At 40.9% G+C, this 19143-nt stretch overlaps 1 protein-coding gene across 1 annotated transcript in view; it reads left to right on the top strand.

Annotated features, from left to right (window-relative positions):
* The window catches only part of Prkar2b (protein kinase cAMP-dependent type II regulatory subunit beta), a 73515-nt gene that overhangs the window by 18394 nt on the left and 35978 nt on the right, over positions 1-19143 (top strand). Inside the window, exon 4 of the mRNA XM_023719495.1 lies at positions 16536-16588. Coding sequence (XP_023575263.1) covers positions 16536-16588 — 53 coding nt within the window. The remainder of the gene's footprint in view (positions 1-16535; positions 16589-19143) is intronic.

Genomic DNA, 19143 nt, shown 5'->3' with positions numbered 1-19143 from the left:
TTAATTTATTATATTCCTTAGAGCAGCCCTGTAAAGTAGGTTGTATTGTTATTCTTAGGTTATAGGTATGGAAACCAATTCATGGAAGATGATGTCCTTTACCAAGGTTACAAAGCAACCGTGGCAGAGACTGGACTCCAATTCAGACTTTCTGCTCACAGAGCCTGTGTTCTTTCACGTGTGGTCTTACACTGCGTAACGAAGTTTCCGTCAGACTTGAACACATATCTGAGGGTGGTCTCTCATTTTATAGATGAGACAAACTGGGATTCATAATGCATAGTGTTGAAAGGTCACAGTGAAGAAGTGTACAGGAAGAAAAATGGCAAAGCTGAGAATTGCCAAGCGTGTCTGAATCCTGTGTTCTTTCTCATACTGTAAATCATTGTAAATATTATCAACAATTTACATTCCTGCCTAATGGATGGATTCATATTTCATTATTAGATGAATTCATATTTCTTCAAGTTTTAGGTTAGTAGAGTCCAGGGACCTTGTTTAGTACTTGCCTGTCTCATAAACACCAGCTGCAGCCTTACGTGTAAATAATCAGTAAAGGTTGTTTCCATACGTCATTTTTACTAAAGCCAGAGGCATTGCAGAGCATTCTACATATGAAAAATAAAATTTAATAAGTTAAAAATGAATTATTTTCAGAGTACATATGTCATTTTGTAAAAACAATAAAACCATATGAAAGATGGCAGTGGTTCTGAAATCTGTGGACCATAAAAATGAAATTGACGCACGGCCAATCTTATTTGTCCTGCAGGTTTGTTCATTTTTTCAGCATACTTTTGTGGAAGATAATCATTTCAATTTTGCAGATTATTTTTATATTGACATTTTCTGATTCATAACATAGAGATGACACACGTGGCCCCTGAGTTATGGATCCATTGTTATAGTTCATGTTGTGTGGAATAGTCACTGGAGTTTTATTGAGTTGGATAAGGATAAGGTTAAGGTTATCCTTATCAGTGACTGCTCTGCTGTTTTATTCTTGCTGATTTGGGGTCATTTGCTGAACCATTGTCTGTTTTCCATGCTGTTCTGATCTTTTTGAACCAGTGCTCTCCTTAACTTCTGACTTTGGTGGAAGATGAAACTCAGGAAGAATCCAGTGAAGTGGGAGCAGAAAGTGTATTGAGATGGTTGTGGGCATGCTGTTCTCACAGAATCACCAAGCTCCAGTACCTCAGGAGCTGCAGAACGCTGTTAGGACCTGTCCACCTCTTGCCCATGATGTCTTGGGGGACTTTCTCTGTATGATGGGGAATAAAACAAGCACAGCTCTACATTTTAAAGCAGTAGGTACCAGAAAGAGCATGACCTCATCTCCCCTCTGATTCAAGCCCCGCAGATCCCATTAGTGAAGGGATAGCTTTGCTATCCTGAATTGACTTGGGAGTTCTTTGTCCATGTGGGGGCTGGGTGACACAGGGCTCAGACACTGAGGACTAACTTTGGATGGCCAATGTATATTGTTAGAATTGTGTTTACCAGTTGATGTTTAGGTTGACTGCCCTGAATAAGCTGGTGGTCCTTCTCTGTCATAGCCCATTGCCTCTGTTTGCTCCCTGGGCATTTTAGCCTACGGGGACATCTGCAGTTCACTCAGCGCATTTGCACGTAAAAGATAACTGCAAGTCCTGAGCTCCTTGTGTGAGAGGAGCTTGTGCCACCAGTTTGACCACTTGCCCTGTGAGACTGCAGAGACCCATTTGGATGTGGCTTCTGTTGAGCAGCATTAGTGTTTATGACAACACAGTGCTTCACACAGAATGACAAGAAATAATAATACCCCAGACAAACAGTACTTCTCTTCAAAAGAACAGGACCATTATCTTGCCTATCAGTTCATTTAGCTGCTAAAGGAAAAATTTCAAAAGATGACATAATACTTTCCATTTATATCTCAAGTTTTAAAGAAAGTGGGAGGCTAGAGGTCATTGTCATCTTATACCTTTTCCCTTCACATTATGTAAAATAATTTCATTTTAAAATCAGATCACATGTTTTCTACTAGAGTTGTAAGAGTTTCTGATTTATAAAAAGACAGGTCTTCTGTGCAAAAGTGTTTGTGGAATGATAGATTATACTTTCTTAGCTGTAGAAGAGATAACTTTGTACTTGGTTGTGCTCTCACTTGAGGTGAATTGACAAATGTTTATTACTGGTATTCACGCATTTTTTGCAAGATATTGTCACATGCATTTTTTTTAGATTGTTAAGAATGAGGGCAGTCTGGCTCTGCAGAAACTGAATGTGTACCATGACTGGTATGTCAGAGTTGTGAACAGTGCAGCTGAGTTGTGTCGCTATGCATGTCACCCTCATTCCACCTGCACATTTCACCCGGAGCACAAGCGGAGAGGAGTCATGCACATGCCCTGCGCAGTGTGGCAGGGGGACATGGTCTTCCACTCCTGTCGGCTTGCTGGGTTCCTGCATGCCTCTCCAAGCGTGAGCCTTCCTTCTAAGGCTTAGACATGCCCATTTCTGTACAACAAGGTTGCTAAATGTAGGCCAGCAGTCACCTTTAGTGCCCAGTAGGAGAAAAAAGCAACGCTTGTTTTAGTGATGTTGGTCTGTCTTCAGCAATGGCTTCCTATAGGATTTTTAAGAATAACATTGACTGTAGGAGATTTTTGCTTCATGTATTATGTTTAGAATTTATCCCCCATAGAAGATGACATTCTGTTGAGATGGTTGCGTAAGATGCATTCTATTTCTACATGGAGATGAGCATTTCTCCCCAACTGGTGTGTTTGGTTTAGGGGAAAGTATCAGGGAGGCTGTGGCATTTGAGCAGAGCTTTCGGGGTGGGGGAGGGTTTTAATAGGTGGGAATGGGTAGTGGAAGGCGTAACTTTCCACATGAGTAAGCCACGTAAGTAGCAAAGCTGTCCACGGAGCAGTGACTATCTGAGTAGGTTTCAGGCCTGTGGGCCTTACCTTGGGCCAGTGAAAGGAGCCATGCTCCGCTGAGGTCTGGATCAGATCACTGGGCAGAGACCTGTGAAAGCTATGGTAAGAGCTTGGGTTTTGTTCTTTATGTGGGGAAACATTAAGATGTTTTTTGTCAGACCGTGAAACCAGCAGATGTATCAATTGCTGGGATGATCATGATGGAATCATCAGGTTTCAGAATAGGTGCTAATAGTCCTTCCACAGTCCTCTCGTGGCTTATTTTCTGAGAAGCATCTGAGAGGAGGGGCTCACTCCCAGGGGAATAGCTGCATGTTGTGATCAAACTGGGATACTAAAGTCTGTGTGAACCGGGCAGAAGTGAGGCAGACAGACTGTTTATGGTTTGCTTCAGAAGTGTCACCCAAAGGCTTCTGAATTCACAGCTGGCTCGTGAAAGACGATTAGTTTACAGAAGTAATGGCTTCACCAGTGGGTTAATCCCTTGATGACCTCCACCTTGAAGATACTGTTGGGGTGGGGCCTGTTGGAGCAAGCAGGGTGCTGTGGATGTGATCTGGAAGGTGGTGTCTTGGCCTACGTCAGTGCTCTCTCTTGGGCTCTTTTCCTCTCTCTACTTCCTGTCTGTCATCATGAAATAAACAGCTTTCCTGTCCTGTGGCATTCTTTTTTTTTCTTTGGTGGCATTCTAGCATGAGGTTTCCGCCTTGGACCTAGCCAGTCGTGGTATGAAGCCTCTAAAACCACATACAGAAAAAACTTTCCTCCCGTACATTGTTTATCTCAGCTATTGGCCACAGCAACGGAAAGCTGGTGAACACACAGATTGTATCACCACGTTGAGTTGTGACCACTATGTGATACCTACGCTACAAACCAGAGTTCAGTGTTTTAGAGCTGGTGAGATAGCTCAGTGGACTAAGCGCCTGCTTAGCGCAGAGACTGGGGTTCGATCCCCAGAGCGTGCTGAGCCAGCAGCCATGGCTGGACCTGGTGGTGCACACCTGTAATCCCAGCACTGGGGAGGCTGAAAGCCAAGACTCACTGCAAGTCCGAGCTGCATGGTGAGACCCTGTACTAAATACTTAAAAACAAACACACACAAAAAACAAAGTTCAGTGTTTTAGTTATTGTTTATGAAATCTTTTAAAGAAATTAAGAGCAAAAACATACAGTCTTTTTAAATATCATTTAAGATACTTGACAGTTTACCATTTGAACTTTTTTTTTTTTTTTTTTTTTGTGGAACCGGGGATCGAACTCAGGCCCTTGCACTTGCCAGGGAAGCGCTTATTCCACTGAGCCATCTCCCCGGGCCCATTTGAACAATTTTTAAGTGTTTGGTTATATGGCATTACACACATCACATTGTAGTGTGGCAATCAACCCAGCATCAATGATAGAATTTCTCATCTTCTCAGACTGACTACACCATTAAATACCTGACTCTAATTCCTCCCCTCAGTCCTTTTGCACCATTTTACTTTCTGTATGTGTCTATAAATTTGAGTACTCTCGGTGCTCACATACGTAGGCTTATATGTTTGTCCTGTTGTGACTGGCCACTTTCATTTAGCATGTTTTTAAGGTTCAGCAGTGGTACAGCATGTGTCAGAATTTCCTTCCCGTTTAGAATAAATAATATCCCATTGTATTACTTATGCATTCATGGTTTTGATGGACATGTGGTGTTTCTTACACCTTTCACTATTTTGAATACGACAGCTCTGAAAATAGATGCACAAAGATCTGCATGTGTCCCTGTTTTTGATTTTTTGGGTTATCTACCCATAAATGGAATTACTGGATCATACGGTCAGCCTGTTGAATGTTTTGAAGGGCTGCAGTGTGCTTTCCCACAGGGCCTGCATGATTTTCCATTCCCACCAGCAAGGCACAGGGTTCCAGGTTATCCACAGCCTCCCCAGTGTGTGCTCCGTTACGATGCTGCTGTTCTTTATGATAGCCAATCTAATGAATGTGAAGTACTACTCATTGTGGTTTTTTATTTGCCTCTCCTCAGGATTAACGGGTGACTCAAAGAATTCGTAATGGGTTAAACGTCTTTTCGTGTGCTTATTGACAATTTATATCTCTTTGGAGAAATGTCTATTTTATGCCCATTTTAAAATTAGATTTCTGTTGTTAAGTTATATATTCTGGATTTTAATCCTTACTAGACAAGTGAATGATTTGTGAATGTTTTCCATTTTGTGGGTCAAGTATTTTTCTTTTCTGGGATGCCATGTTTTTCCCATTGATTTGAGTCTATTTGATGACTCGTGCTCTTCAGTTAGTTATACATTTTTCTCAGTCTTTATCTGTGAATCGATTTATTTCACTTTCAGTTTTGAGGTTACTTTTGCTAAATACAGAATTTTTGGGAAGCCATATCCTTTCTAATGAGCAAGGCTAATGCACGATCTCACTGCCTCCTGTCTGCCCTTGTTTGTGTACAGTTAGATACTGTTCTATTGCTCCTTTGTAAGATAGATCATTTTCCTCTTTCCGCTTTGAACATTTTTTCTCTGCTTATGACTTTTGATAGTTTGACTAAAGCATGTTTAGGTGTGGTTTGTTTTTATTCTGTGCTGAGGGTCATTCAGTTTTTGGATCTGTTAACATTTTCGTGAAGTTTGAAAAGTTGAGCTCGTATCTAATGTTTTTTCTGCTCCCATCTTTCTGTGCAATTGTTGTTCCATGCAGGTGCGAGCCCAGGTCTCTGGGGCACTCCACTTGTATTCACCCTTTTCTGTTGTTTTTCAAAGTGAATAATTTCTGTTGATCCGTTTTAAACCTCTTTGGTTCTTCTGCCATTTAAAATCAGTTAAGCCAACCTGGTAAATTTTATCATGTTATTGGACTTTTCAACTCCAGAATTTCCATTGGATTCTTTTTCATAATTTTTCTCTTTAAATGTTCTTTCAGTCATTGCACTTAAAACATGGCTTCCTTGACCTCTTCTAATGTGTTTATAATAGTCATTTTGAAACATAGTCACATGTCAGGCAGTTTCAAGCAGCGCGGCAGGTTAGGTCTCTCAGGCCCTGGGCAGCCTCCTCTTGCAGCAGGGCTGGTGCTTGTGCTGTGCCGACTGAGCTGAGGTGGCAGGTGGCAGCCCTGTGCCACCCCTAGGCTCCCACGGTGCCAGCTGGCAGCAGTACTTTCATGAATAAATGCTTTTTAGTTTATTGTTTGCCTTTGTTTTTTCTCAGAGCTCTGATTATTTTAAAGCGCTAATTTTTATGTTGTTTTATATGGGGAAGATTTACCATGTTCCTCACCCTGAGTTCAATCCCCGTACCTCTAAAGAAGGTTTTGAGTCTTCATGTGGAATAAGCCATATTATTAAAAAGGGTGAGGTTGACATTGGGTCAGGTTGGCTTATTATTTTTTCTTTGTGTGTTGGTGCTGAGCATCAAACCCAGGGCTTCCCACAAGCTAAACACTCATTTACCACTTAATTCTTTTTTGTGTGAATGTTTTTATTTTCATTAGAAAAAGAGTTTTCAGTTTTACCATGGCATTGTTAATGAAATATATTTCAGGATTGTTTTCTAAGAATTTTTGACACCTTGATTCTGTTAGTTGTAGAAGATGTACGCTTATTAGGAACTATTAAATTTAAAACCTAATTTTGAAAAGGGATTAGATATATTATTAGTCAGAAACCATTTCTATGTTTTCCTCCCTTTTTATATTTTTAAATTTCAGGAAATTTTAATTATCTCATTTTGAGATATGAGTATTTAAGTAGATTTTATAATCTTTGTTTTAAAACATATTTCTGATTATAAACATAGTATTTTTTTTTTTTTTTCATTTTATGTATTTGGAACAGGGTCTCATTACACAGCTCAGACTCATGCGATCCTCCTGCTTTCAGCCTCCCCAGCACTGCGATTACAGGCACGCCCCACCATACTTGGACTCAGTCGCCTGCTTAGTGCGTCCTGGGGGCGGGCCAGCACGGCACATGGTACCAGGGATCGAACCTTGGTCCCTGCACTTGCCAAAAACAGGCACTTAGTCTGCTGAACTATCTTGCCAGCCCAACATAGTATATTGGTGATGAAAATGAGTAAAACATAAGGAGACATGAATAAGAAAATTAGAATAATCATAGTCACATACCAAGCAAACTGCTGTATAAACTTTGTGTCTATCCTGCAGGCTTTTAAAATGCCTGCTTTCTGTGGATTCAAACTATACAGCCATCTGTTTTAAAATTCCTTTTTAAAAACCTTGATATGATTGATAACCATTTTCCTTTGTCATTAACTATTCCTCTAAAACATAATTTTAAAATGAGTTAATGCCAACTGTATTTTGTTTATTGTTGGAAATTTATATTGTTTTTTAAATTGTCATGTCTTTAGATAAAATCCTTGAAGAGCTATTGCTGAATTGGGCATGAAACTTTTCAGAGTTTTTGTAATACTTCCAAACTGGCCTCTCCATTCCTACCCTGTGACCATCCATCAGGCAGCTTGTAGCAGGGTGATGGAAATGAGACAGTCATGCATGTCGCCGGGCAGTGCGGGCCACCTGACAGTGAGGCAAAACAATTACAGTTCTATCAAGAACATGTTAAAGTTTAACCAGCAGTTCTGTTTTCCAGAAATATCTAAGACATACGAAGATAATCACTAAATCTTAGGTTTCCTTTAAAAAGAAGAGCCAAGAAATAGCATGAATCTAACCCACTGAAAACATTCATGAACAAGTTCTGATAGATTCAATTTTGAAAAATAGAAATGGATGATTTTTCAGGAAAGAAATCATATTAGGATTTTTAGATAGCTTAATTTCTTTTGACATTAATGAACAAACAAGATTGAACTACATTTTCTTTTCAGTATGTTCTATATTTTGAACCTTTAAATATTAATATGCATAATTCTGTCACAATTTGGTGATATTTGATAGCCTAAGATTTTTACTAGAAGATCTGATAGTTACATGAAGGGGTCTAATTGAAAGATATTTTCTAATAGTTGTATTGGATAATTTCAGTACTAAATTTGGAAGTGAGGAGTTGGCTAAGCTATTTTTCTGTAATCCTGGCTGTAACTTCTGGATTTTACATCATCTGGTTAAATGATACTCATTCTAAAAAACTAATAAATTAAAACAGTCTTTATAATGTCTGTCCCTATAATTTTCTTTTTTTTTGGCTTAACCGGGGATTGAACTCAGGCCCTTGTACTTGCCAGGGAAGTGCTCATACTACTGAGCCATCTCCCTGCCCCATCCCTATAATTTTCTCACATGTATATGTTTGACTTCATTGGGCTGAAAAATAAAATAAAATTGTTCAAGAGGCTTAAGTTGCTTTAGCTCTATGTCTGAAGAAGAAAACTGTATTTGACAAATGTAAATATATTATTCATTATCAGCTAGTGTTTATATTTATATTATTAGTGTGAATGAACATTTCAGACCAAAGTAAGTGTCGAGAAATGATCACATTTGAATAATGAGAACATTTGCATAAACTCTGAGCAAACTGTCCATTGCGACTTAAAGCAAAGGAGTAGAATTCTTTTTTAATTTCTCCTTGGTATTACCTTCTTAAAACCCATAATATTCATCAGGTATAGCACTTCAAAGTCATCACCAGGTCACCAGATTTCAGTAAAATACAACATAATTTCTTTTCCAGTATTGTCTGTTAGCTGTCTGCTACTTATTTATAAATCGCCTTATAAATGTCCCATGTTCTGGAGAATATCATTGAGGAATTCTGGTGATTAATAGATAAATATATGGGCTCTAAAAAAATTAATACTTTTCCTAATACCTTCTTAATTACCCTTAAGGCTCTTTTGTTATACTGTTTATCTTGCTCTTGGTCATTTGTGAAATTTGCATTGCTCCGTTCTTGGCTCCTGCATGTTGTTAATTTTCTTACATCCTTCCGTAAGGACCATGGTGGGATACAGGGCCACCGTCAGGGCCACCGTCCCACTGTAAGAGGAAATGAAAGCTCACTGATGCTGCCTCTGACCTTGGGATCCCACTGGCTGCTCGTGATGTCTCAACAGTGAAATTACATGAGGCTGTTTCATTCTGGAGTCATCGCCTTATAAATGTCCCATGTTGATAAGATGCTTCCATACACCTTTTGAACACTGTCTTCTTGATTGTGCCATGCTGTAATCAATTATTGGAAGAAGTAGTTGATGTTTAGACTGAATGTCCACATGTAAGTCATGTGACAGAAAGAATGTATATTGGTGATCCTCATGTATCCTAAATAAAGCTTAAACACTTTGGTAGGTAAATGTAGACTAAAAATTCACTTAACGAATGTATGTGGGTTCTGATGAGGTTTTGTTTTTCTTTCTGTGGCATATTTATTTAGTATATTTGGTTCTTATAGGCTCTCACTAAGCAGCTCCAATTTGTAGTGATCCTCCTGTTCCCCCCGCCCCCCTACCACTGCAATGGGATTACAGGCGTGCACCACTATGCCTGGACTCCGGCTGGCTTAGCCCACCCTGGGAGCAGAGATCAAACCATGGTCTCTGCACTTGCCTAAGCTTGCCTAAGCAGGTGCTTTAGTCTGTTGAGCTATCTCGCCGGCCCTCTGTGGCATTTTGAAAACAGATGTAGGAGGTTATAGCTTCTGTAGCCTCAATAACAGAAAAGTAGTGCAGCAGTGGCAAATTGTTACTTACTGCAGCTGTCGGTTCAAACAGTTTGGTGTTTCAGCACCCCCAGCCCAGCCTTCCCCTGAACATGGCAGCTCATTTGGAGTTGGCAGTGCTTCTTGATTACACTGCCCCTTAGAAGAGAAGCGCTCTGTGTGTGTGTGTGGAGGGAACTTGTTTTTAGACATAATGAAACATAAAAGGAATCAGCCAAATTAGTAGTTTTATTCGAAATACCTCTCCTGTTAAATAGAAATAAAAATTATAGTTTTATAATGGAGCTCTTGAGGGCTTAGTGAAATGCAACATGTTTATGAGATGGTGCAATGTTTGACAGTGGAAATAAGAGGAATTTTTTGCGGGGGGAGTAAAGTGGGATCTTGCTATGTAGTTCAGGATGACCTAAATGGGTCTTGAAGTCACAGCAGTCCTCTTGCCTCAGCCTCCTGCATGCCGGGGTTACATTAATGTACCATCATGCCTTCCCAGGAAAATTGTTACAGAAACTTTTTAGAATTGGTAATTGTATAGTATATTTGAGGTGGTGTGGAAACCTATGTGAATATGAAGGTTTAAAACAGTTCGGTAGGAAATTAGGTGATTTGTGGCTGACTCCTTCTTAAAGTATGGTCAGTAGCCTCAGGGAAAGGCAGAACTAGAGTAAATAGGAAGTGTGTTTCTGTCATTTCAACCAAGATGGGGCTTTAGACCATAGTTAAATATGTTGATTGAAGTTTTTGTAGTAAAATTCTGCTGACACAAATATAGCTCAAATGGGAATTAAACATTCACTTAAGTATTAGTAAGGAAAAGTACTCAAATTATTGCAAGAATAGCTGAAGGATACATTTATATTGCTCTTATAACAGAAATGTGGCCTATAAAAGGTGGATTATAATATTTTGATGCAGGAAGTAGTAAAAAAATTATGAATTAAATAGCCAAATATTCTATTAAAATGTGAGAGGCAGTTTTAAGGACATTTAAAAAATTCTGTTCAGAGTTTATAGGACAGCCCTATTTTCAAGGTTAATTTCAGGCCTGTGCATGTTAGGCAAATGCTCTACCACTGAGCCGCACCCTCTGTTGTTCCTTATTTAAGTAAACTGCAAGGTTGATTTTATACCTTTTTCTGTTCATCTATGAAAGAGAGAGAAAAAGAGACACCTAGACATTGGGTCAGGATCAACATAGTAGTCATAGGATTGGGGACACACCCTCCCTCGGGTTAGGGCCATCAGCTGAGTTTTGAAAGTCACAAAGAGATAGACATGCACACATACGTACTTTGTGGCCACTTTCTTTAATGTCATTGGGGCTGATCATAGTATTCTGGGTTCCTCCCCTTCCGATATCATAGCACTGTCACACTACACCTTAAGGTTAGGAAGGACCGTGTTGCTTACCAAGGAAATGTCACATGTTTCTTCTTGGCACAATAGGCATGGGCCACTGCCTGGCAGAAGCCATAGGAGCCAGCCAGGAAGTAGTGGCCTTTGGGGCTGGTGGCCTTCCAGCCTTGGGAGGTCTTACAGTTTGCAGCTCTTAGCAGACTGTGCTGAACAAAGTCCCCGCTGTCCTAGGATGGACATGCTGTGTGAGCAAGAGATAAACCTACATTGTTTTAAGTCACTGAGGTGTGAAGATGCCTGTTCCTGTGTCACAGGCCAGTCCAGCTTGACTCGGTTTGCAGATATCTTGAGGGTGAGGGAAGATAATTCTGCTCACACCAGCTAAACCAACTGTTGATTTCATCCGATTTGCTAGCATTGCTGTATGCCAGTCACTCTCCTTGGTGCTAGGAGTACAGGATCGCAAAACACTGTGTTCTCAACAGACTTCTTACTTCACCCACCATTCAGGGCTTCTCCTTCACTGTGACGCCTCTCCCTGTCCGCCAGCAGCTGGTTGCTCCTCCACCTTCTGGCTCCTATAGCATTTCGCCGTGCTGCAGCCCTAGTGGTGCCGATGTCGCCGTGACCTATTGACATCACTCTTCCCCTCCATCAGCTATAGCTGTTTCATTTTTATACCTGTTTTTCTCCATCTGCCTTCTGTTATTGCCCTTCCCAAGTCTAAACTTTTAGGCTTCCCCCTACAATTGCCTCAATGAAATTTCTGCCTCTGAACAGATACACTAAATAAGTTTATGTACCTAATGTTTATTTGTGCTTTATACATAAAAAGTAACTTATCTTGCCCCCAAGAACCATTTTTATGGCTGAGATGCATGCATTACATTGACATCTTATAAAAGGTAAAATTTTCCCTTTTGTAGGAGGGGTTTCCATTTCACTAAGCCATGTTTAACTGTATTAACTCGGAGCTCTGTTGTCTTAACACACCTGTGCTTTTTAAAATTGCTTTATTTTAAGCTGATTATTATTTTAAAAAGTACACTAAAATCTAAGTCTATTGGCAACACTGGAAAATTGACTTTTCATGTTGTGTAGAAGTCAATTTTTTCCACCCTGGACTGAAGGCCTCTAAACTATGCATTATTCCTGCACCAGCCATATTTGCCTTTCATTTGTGCAATAAATACTTATGGAGATATGCTGTGTGGAAGGCTGTGTCACAGCCGAGGACCCAGTGGCTCCTGGTGTTCCATCTGGTTCCTTTATCCTGTTAGCAGACTGCCAGTCTGGGTTGTGTGGACTTGTCTAGTGCAGGGTTGTTTTGACTGCACTGATTTTTAAACATTAGCAACAAAGTGAAAAGGGTTCTTGGTGAAAAACTCAGTTAGTTGCCATAACGGTTTGTCAACCACACTGTATATATTATATGCATGAAAAGACTGCGGGCCACGTCCTGCAGTTGGTGTAGTTCTTATGTTCCTGCCTGTTCTGCAGTCTGTGACAGTTGTCAGGCTACCCCAGTGCTCAGTGCTTGTCTGCAGGGAAAGTGTCTGCCTAAGTTCTTGGCCCATTGTAGACAGCCAGTATAGTGTCAGGATACATGCACACAATGGCCACTGAAACTTCAGTATAGGGTTTAAAGGATAAGGCTGTCTCGCTCCACTGTGTAAGTGCCAAGGAATAAAATATAAGATTTCTAGTAAAATTCAGAAGGTCTAGAAGATAGGGGCCAAATGCACTTCAGCAAAACAGGAAGTTCTGTACAGTGTCTGGAGACTTGGGCTTGACTGGCCATCAGGCACAGAGCCTGGCATTCACTCTTTCGTTGCAAAAATATTTACTGAGCTCCTAATCTCTTTGGTGAATATGACAGAAGCCATCCTCTCACCCATGCTTTCCACCTCCGTTTCCTGGACTGAGAGTGTAGGGCATTTTAGTGCAGAGCAATCGTTCATTGAGTCAGCATGTAGTTTGAGTCTGTAACGCAGGTACACCATTGTGAGGTGATACAGAGAGACTTCATCTCTGGTCTTAGGGACATCGCAAGCTTTTTGGTTCACCATTCAATCATTCACACATGTGCTGAGATATGAGAGATGGACAAGAGCACAGTCGGTCCCTGAAGGGCTGCAAGTCCCACCCAGAGAGGCTAAAGACTATAGCGTGTTCGGAAGAATGTGTTATGTTTGGCGACCATAAATAACAACCTTGCTACCATGTCAGGAGAGCACAGAGGATGAGCACAGATGTGGCAATTTCTGAATGAGAGAAGTCAAGGCCAAGATGTAACTTTTTTTCTTTTGGTAGCACTAGAGATGGAGCCCAGGGCCTCATGTATGCCAGGCCAAGATAGGAGTTTTGAGCTAAGTTTTTAGCTGTGGCTGAGAAGGGTGTTGGAAAAGAGGGAAGGGGAGAGATTTCCAGTTAGAGGAAGTGGTTTAAATGACTAAACAGGGCTGTAAGGCAGCGAAGCAACTTTATATAACAGCAAGTGCTTTGAGTTGGCTGCAGGAGGTGAATGCTAATCTAATGAGGCAGTTGCAGCATAAATGCTAAGAACTAAATCCTTGTAATACTGGCACAGTAAATAGATTAATGAGACAACCCAGATTCAACAAACATACTTTGTGATAAAGTATGTTCATCACAAATCAGGGATTTTAAGTAATTCTGGGACAACTGATAACATAGTTGGAAAATAATAGGTTACAGTTACTGAAAGGATCAAGTAAATTACCTGCTGCTCCCCTTGCTTAATGAATGTGTTGGTCCTGTGAAGCAGTCGGTCTTGATCAGCCTCATGCTCACAAGGGCCCTGCATTTGGTTTAGTTCTCAGCTGTGGTAGTTCCCTGGACAGTTGGCAGTTTTGAGTATAACACCCACATCTTCCTTTTTTTTTTTTTTTTTTTTTTTTTTTTGTCTGCTTTGGGCCCTACACAGTATGTAGCATCCTGTCTGTGAGGTTGGTCATCTGTGGGGACAGAGGTTGCAGAGCTACACTGTAGAAGTAGATGTCCTCATGTCCCCTGGAGAGTTGCAGCCAGTCCAGTTAGTGTGGCCCAGCCACATTGGCAGGACCGTGTGCATCATGTATGTACATGTGGACGCCTCAGACGTCCAGCCCAGTACCATTAGACGTTCTGTTTATTTGACGATCTCTCTTAACCTCCCGTTTCCTGCTCACCAAGCAACCTTTTAATTGTGATGTGGCATCTGTGGTCTTACTGCAGGAGAGAACGAGATGGCTGGCTGACACCATGGCTCTTCCTGGAAGTTAGTAAGTTCTGCTTATGTGCATCAGTGAGGGTCTTAGAGCCTGCCCCTTCAAGACAGGATGCTGCTTTTGGATTTTTGAGATTAAAGGGTGGAGTCTAAGGATTGTGCCTGTGAAGTCAACAAAGAGCCAAGTGTTGAGCAGTAGTTGAGGACCAAGGCTTGGGAGTCAAGACACTCAGATAGTCCTGTAATCTAATATGGGTCCTGTCCCTTTCTAGGATGTGTGGGTGTGGCCTGTGGCCTTGTCTTCACCTGCCAGATGAAGACTTTAACACATTCTGCTGTAGCGAGATTGAGTAAGATCTGGTTATGAGCTACAGGATCAGGATTTCTCAGCCTTAGTACTGTTGATATTTTGGACCAGATAATGCTTTGTTTGAGGGTGTGGGGCCATTGTAAAGCCATCCCTGACCTAAAGCCCCACAGATGCCAGTACCTTCCCCCGAATCACCACAGTTGCGACAATCAGAATACCTCCCTCCAGACTTTCCAGGTGTCCTCTGTGGCGGACAAACTTGGGCCTGGTTAAGAACCATTCGGGTTGATACGTAGAGCACGAGGGGTTAGAGTAGTGGTGATGGTGGCATTGCAGTAATGACGCAGGTCTCGTGATGGCAGGTCCTCTGGGAGGACATCTATCAGCCTTTCCTTGGTCTTTGCTTCTTTCAAGTTCAGTGTGTGTGTGTCAGAGTAGACCCCACGTGGACCAGACAGTAAATGTACAGACCTGTCTGTAAGAGATTAAAATTAGCTTTGCTTATGAGGGAACCATGTCCAAGCTAAAAAGCATTACATGTGTGGCATTTAACATGGGTCTGAGTCACACTGGAGCATTTTCTTCCTTGATAGATGTAGCTACATTAAAAAAAAAAAATACATGATCTGTTAAAACTTTATAGTAATCATTAAAAATCAAGGAGCATAAAATGATTATGGTAGCTTAAACAGAACAGTATTAAGAAACTGGTTTAAGTCAAAACAGAAACCAAATATTACCCATAGATAAAAACAAAAAAGGAAATATAGTTAGCCTATAAACATTTGAAATTGTTCAAGCTTAATTTTTATTTTTTAAGCTTAATTTTAAAAATCTAAATCTTTTAAGTTGGCAATAAACTTGGAAATAATGTCCAATTTTCTCATATGGTAAAAGAGCCTTTTTATGCTTGATTCATAGGATTATACCTAGGTCCAAGCCCTCCAAAAAGAAGCGTGGTCACAAATAGGTCTTTTTTTTTTTTTTTTTTCCCCAGAACCAGGGATTGAACTCAGGCCTTTGCACTTGCCAGGGAAGCGCTTATTCCACTGAGCCATTTCCCCGGCTCCTCAAATAAGTCTTGATATCTGTCATGTATTCTACCCTCCCCAGGTAACATTTGAGGATTATGCCTACAGCATAATCTTAAATGTAGATAACTATTTATGTATGAGGGATTTACTTCAATGTTTTAGTCAAAGCCCACCTAAGTGAACAGCATTAGGAAAGTAGTTAATTACAGCATATGATAAGTAATCAGCAGACCTTCAAAACAACATTTACTGTTTCTGATGACACAAAATCCTCATGGTGTTAAAACTAAAAACAAAAACAAAAACAAAACCAGCTAAAAATTGAGTATGTACTATAAACACTCAAAATAAAGACTGGAAGGGAATTTCTTTCTGTCTTCTTTCTTTCTTTCTTTCTTTCTCTTAATGTATATGATACAGGGTCTCACCATGCAGCTCTGACTCCTAGTGATCCTCCTGTTCTCAGCCTCCCCAGCACTTGGATTACAAGTGTGCCGCCACAGCCAGTTGTGGTGGCCGGCGCAGCATGCAGTGCCGGGATTGAACCTGGGTCCTGGTGCTGACCAGCGGGTGCTATTTCCCCAGCTTCTTTATTGCATTTTTAAAAGATACTTTTAGCTATTAAGTACTTCTTTGACTTGAAAATAGAGACAGAGGGGCTTAAGTTTTGGATAGAAGAAAGCAGAAAGCGGTTGTCAATATCTTAAAAATAGAGCTTTGTATTCCAATAATATCCTTAGAAATTATATTATGAAATCAGTTTTAGGGTATAAATTGCTTGCCCTGAAATCAGTGTATTTTTTATGTCTTGATACCTTTTGTTCAGTAATTTTAAAATACATATTTACTCTTTTTTTTGTCTTTTCTGCTTTTTAGTTGAAGTTTATTTTTTATTTTTGGTGCTGAGGACTGATCCCAGGGCTTCCCGCTTGCTAGGGAAGCATTCTCCTGCTGGCTAAATCCCCAGCCCTACCACAGTGTTTTTGATGAACAAATGTTAAGCTGTGCATTTTTGTGCTTCCAGTGTGTGCCGAAGCGTACAACCCTGATGAGGAGGAGGATGACGCCGAGTCCCGGGTAAGCGCCTCGCTGAGCGAGTGACTGCAAAGCAACACTTGTGTTTCCTCAGGAAAATAATGATAGAGATGGTAGTAGGCATCCTATGTAATAGGAAACAATGGGATCATTTTGGCTATTTCTTTTCCTACTCTTAACTTCTACTTCAACTTCTGTGGAAATATTTTTATCCAAAAATGCATGTCTTTGGATAAAATGTAAAAAGAACAGTATATTGCTCATTGCACTTGAATGTTTTTTGTTTGTGAAATATATCCTGGTGACAAAAAAAATGTTTTTAGTGATGTTTTGCATAGTAATAAAGTTATCTTTCTTAGAATGTGTTTCTAGTAAAGAAAAATACTGAAAAAGACCTCCTATTAATGGATAACAACAGAAGCTTGCTCTGAAACAAACACGTAGCAGTAAAATTACATCTAAGGCATGAGTGCAGCAGTTGTTGTTTTTAAAAATCTGGGTCTTGATAATTTGCTCAGCAGCTGCTTCGTTGGAGGCTGTAATGTTTTTGCAAGAGGTTGACTGGTGCACTTAGATGCAGTGTTTAAACTGTGTCCTTTAGCTTGGTTCTTCTCTTATTTACTCACTAAAAAGTAAACTAAATAAGAGATTGCTGTGCCTGGAAATGGAAAGTACTGATTTACTTTGTTACTTTTTTTTTGAGTGCGTACTTTGCAGAAGTCCCCATGTCTCTTTGACCTTAAGAGTATAAACGAAAACCTATGTGTCAAGCTCTGAAAATTACGTCAGTAAGATGGAGTTTTAGTACAGAAAAGCAGACAGTAGGTCCGTAAGTCATTTCATCAGGGAGCGCTGTGAAGTGAATATGAAGTCCAGGGAGGGTGAGGTCAGGGAGGATCCCGAGGTCGCACAGTACTGTGGGCCCCGGCTCTCTCGCCCACTCCCAGAACTTACTTTGATGAGCCCACAGATCCCAGGCTGGAAATGATGCTGCTTTAGGATCACAATATTTCTACTAACCTGATACGCTATAGCTGTTTATGTAGCCTGAACAGCTTGACCCTGCCTATCTTATTTATGTGTCTAGCAGCAGCGGGAAGGGGGACATTAAAGAGCACATCCATTCTTCATTTTTATGGATAAACAGTAAGATTTAGCAGCTGACTGAGTTTTGAATAAGTGGTGTAAATTAGTAACAATCTAAATCAGAGAGCATTTAACAGTGCAGTTTGGCAACAAGGTATGGAATCTTGTTGAGTCCAGGATTGTGAGACCTTGTAAGGAGTTTTAGCCACCACTGAGTCCCTGAAATGAGTATGGTGTTGTGGTTGGCTTGCAACAACCCAGTGGCTCTGTTGGGGAGATTATGTTCCCCAGCTCTAGGGAAAGAAAACTTTTTCACTTGCCTGTACAAAGAAACCTAATCACATTGGGATAAGCATAAATAAGAAAACACAGGGAGGGAGAACTTATTGGACAGATGGTTAGATCTTATTACTCCCAGATAATGTTCAAAAGCCAAGCTACTGCTGACAGGCTGGAGCTGGCCTGGGGCCCTTTCAGTGGCAGAGTAGAGGACTAGAGTGTTGTTTTTGAAGGTGCTCAGTTTGCAGACCCGCCCCCTCCCCCCCATGTGTTCAGGTTCTCGCTGCCAGTTGTGTAGGTGTTCTGATCACACGCTCCCTGGCATCAGGTCCCCAAGACCAGAGGAGGAGCAGAGGGAGGGGAAAGAGGGGGCGGTTTTGCAGGGTGGGCATCATCTCAAGACTCTTCCTCTGTAATATATTTTAAGGGTTTTTTTGAGTAAGTACTATATGAATTATGTCAATGATCATAATGAAGTGCTTAAGTTTTTTAAGGGCGTATTCTTACCCCTAGACAGGTTCCTAGGGGTGAAAACTGCCCACCTTAGAAATCATAAGGGAAAACTGTACCATAGCCCTAGGGAGTAGTTACTACATGTTTCAAAATTAATTAGCCCTCAACAGATACTAGAAAATGTCCATGAAGAAAATGTATACTATATTTTGATAGAGTAACATTTTATATGGGTATTGTGTTACTTCTAGCATTTTATGTATCACCTATGCCTTAAATTTTTATTAATAGATATTTGTCCTCTTATATCAATTTAAAGAAAATCTAAATACTTAGTATTTGTTTTAGAAAAGAACAAAGTAGATTTTAGTTGAAATGCCTTAAATAAATGACAAGTTAAGGATTGCATATGGAACCTAGTGGGCAGAACCTGGGAGAGAAGAGCTGATAGATTCAGCAGCAGTAAGTCTTCGTCCTGTTACCTGTAGAGCCCTCTGGGATCGCCTTCTGCACTATGCAGAGGGGCTGGTGTGGCATGCAGAGTGAGTGTTGCCAGAAACCTGCACCACGTCTTCAGGGCCCGGGGAGCAGGAGCAGGAGCAGGAGCAGGAGGAGGAGCAGGAGCAGGAGCAGGAGGAGGAGCAGGAGCAGGAGCAGGAGGAGGAGCAGGAGCAGGAGGAGGAGCAGGAGCAGGAGCAGGAGCAGGAGGAGGAGCAGGAGCAGGAGGAGGAGCAGGAGCAGGAGGAGGAGCAGGAGGAGGAGCAGGAGCAGGAGGAGGA

The sequence above is a fragment of the Octodon degus genome, unplaced genomic scaffold (genome assembly GCF_000260255.1).
Source record: "Octodon degus isolate 3935 unplaced genomic scaffold, OctDeg1.0 scaffold00068, whole genome shotgun sequence".
NCBI classification, from domain to species: Eukaryota; Metazoa; Chordata; class Mammalia; order Rodentia; family Octodontidae; genus Octodon; species Octodon degus.
This window is presented reverse-complemented; position numbering and strand designations above follow the sequence as displayed.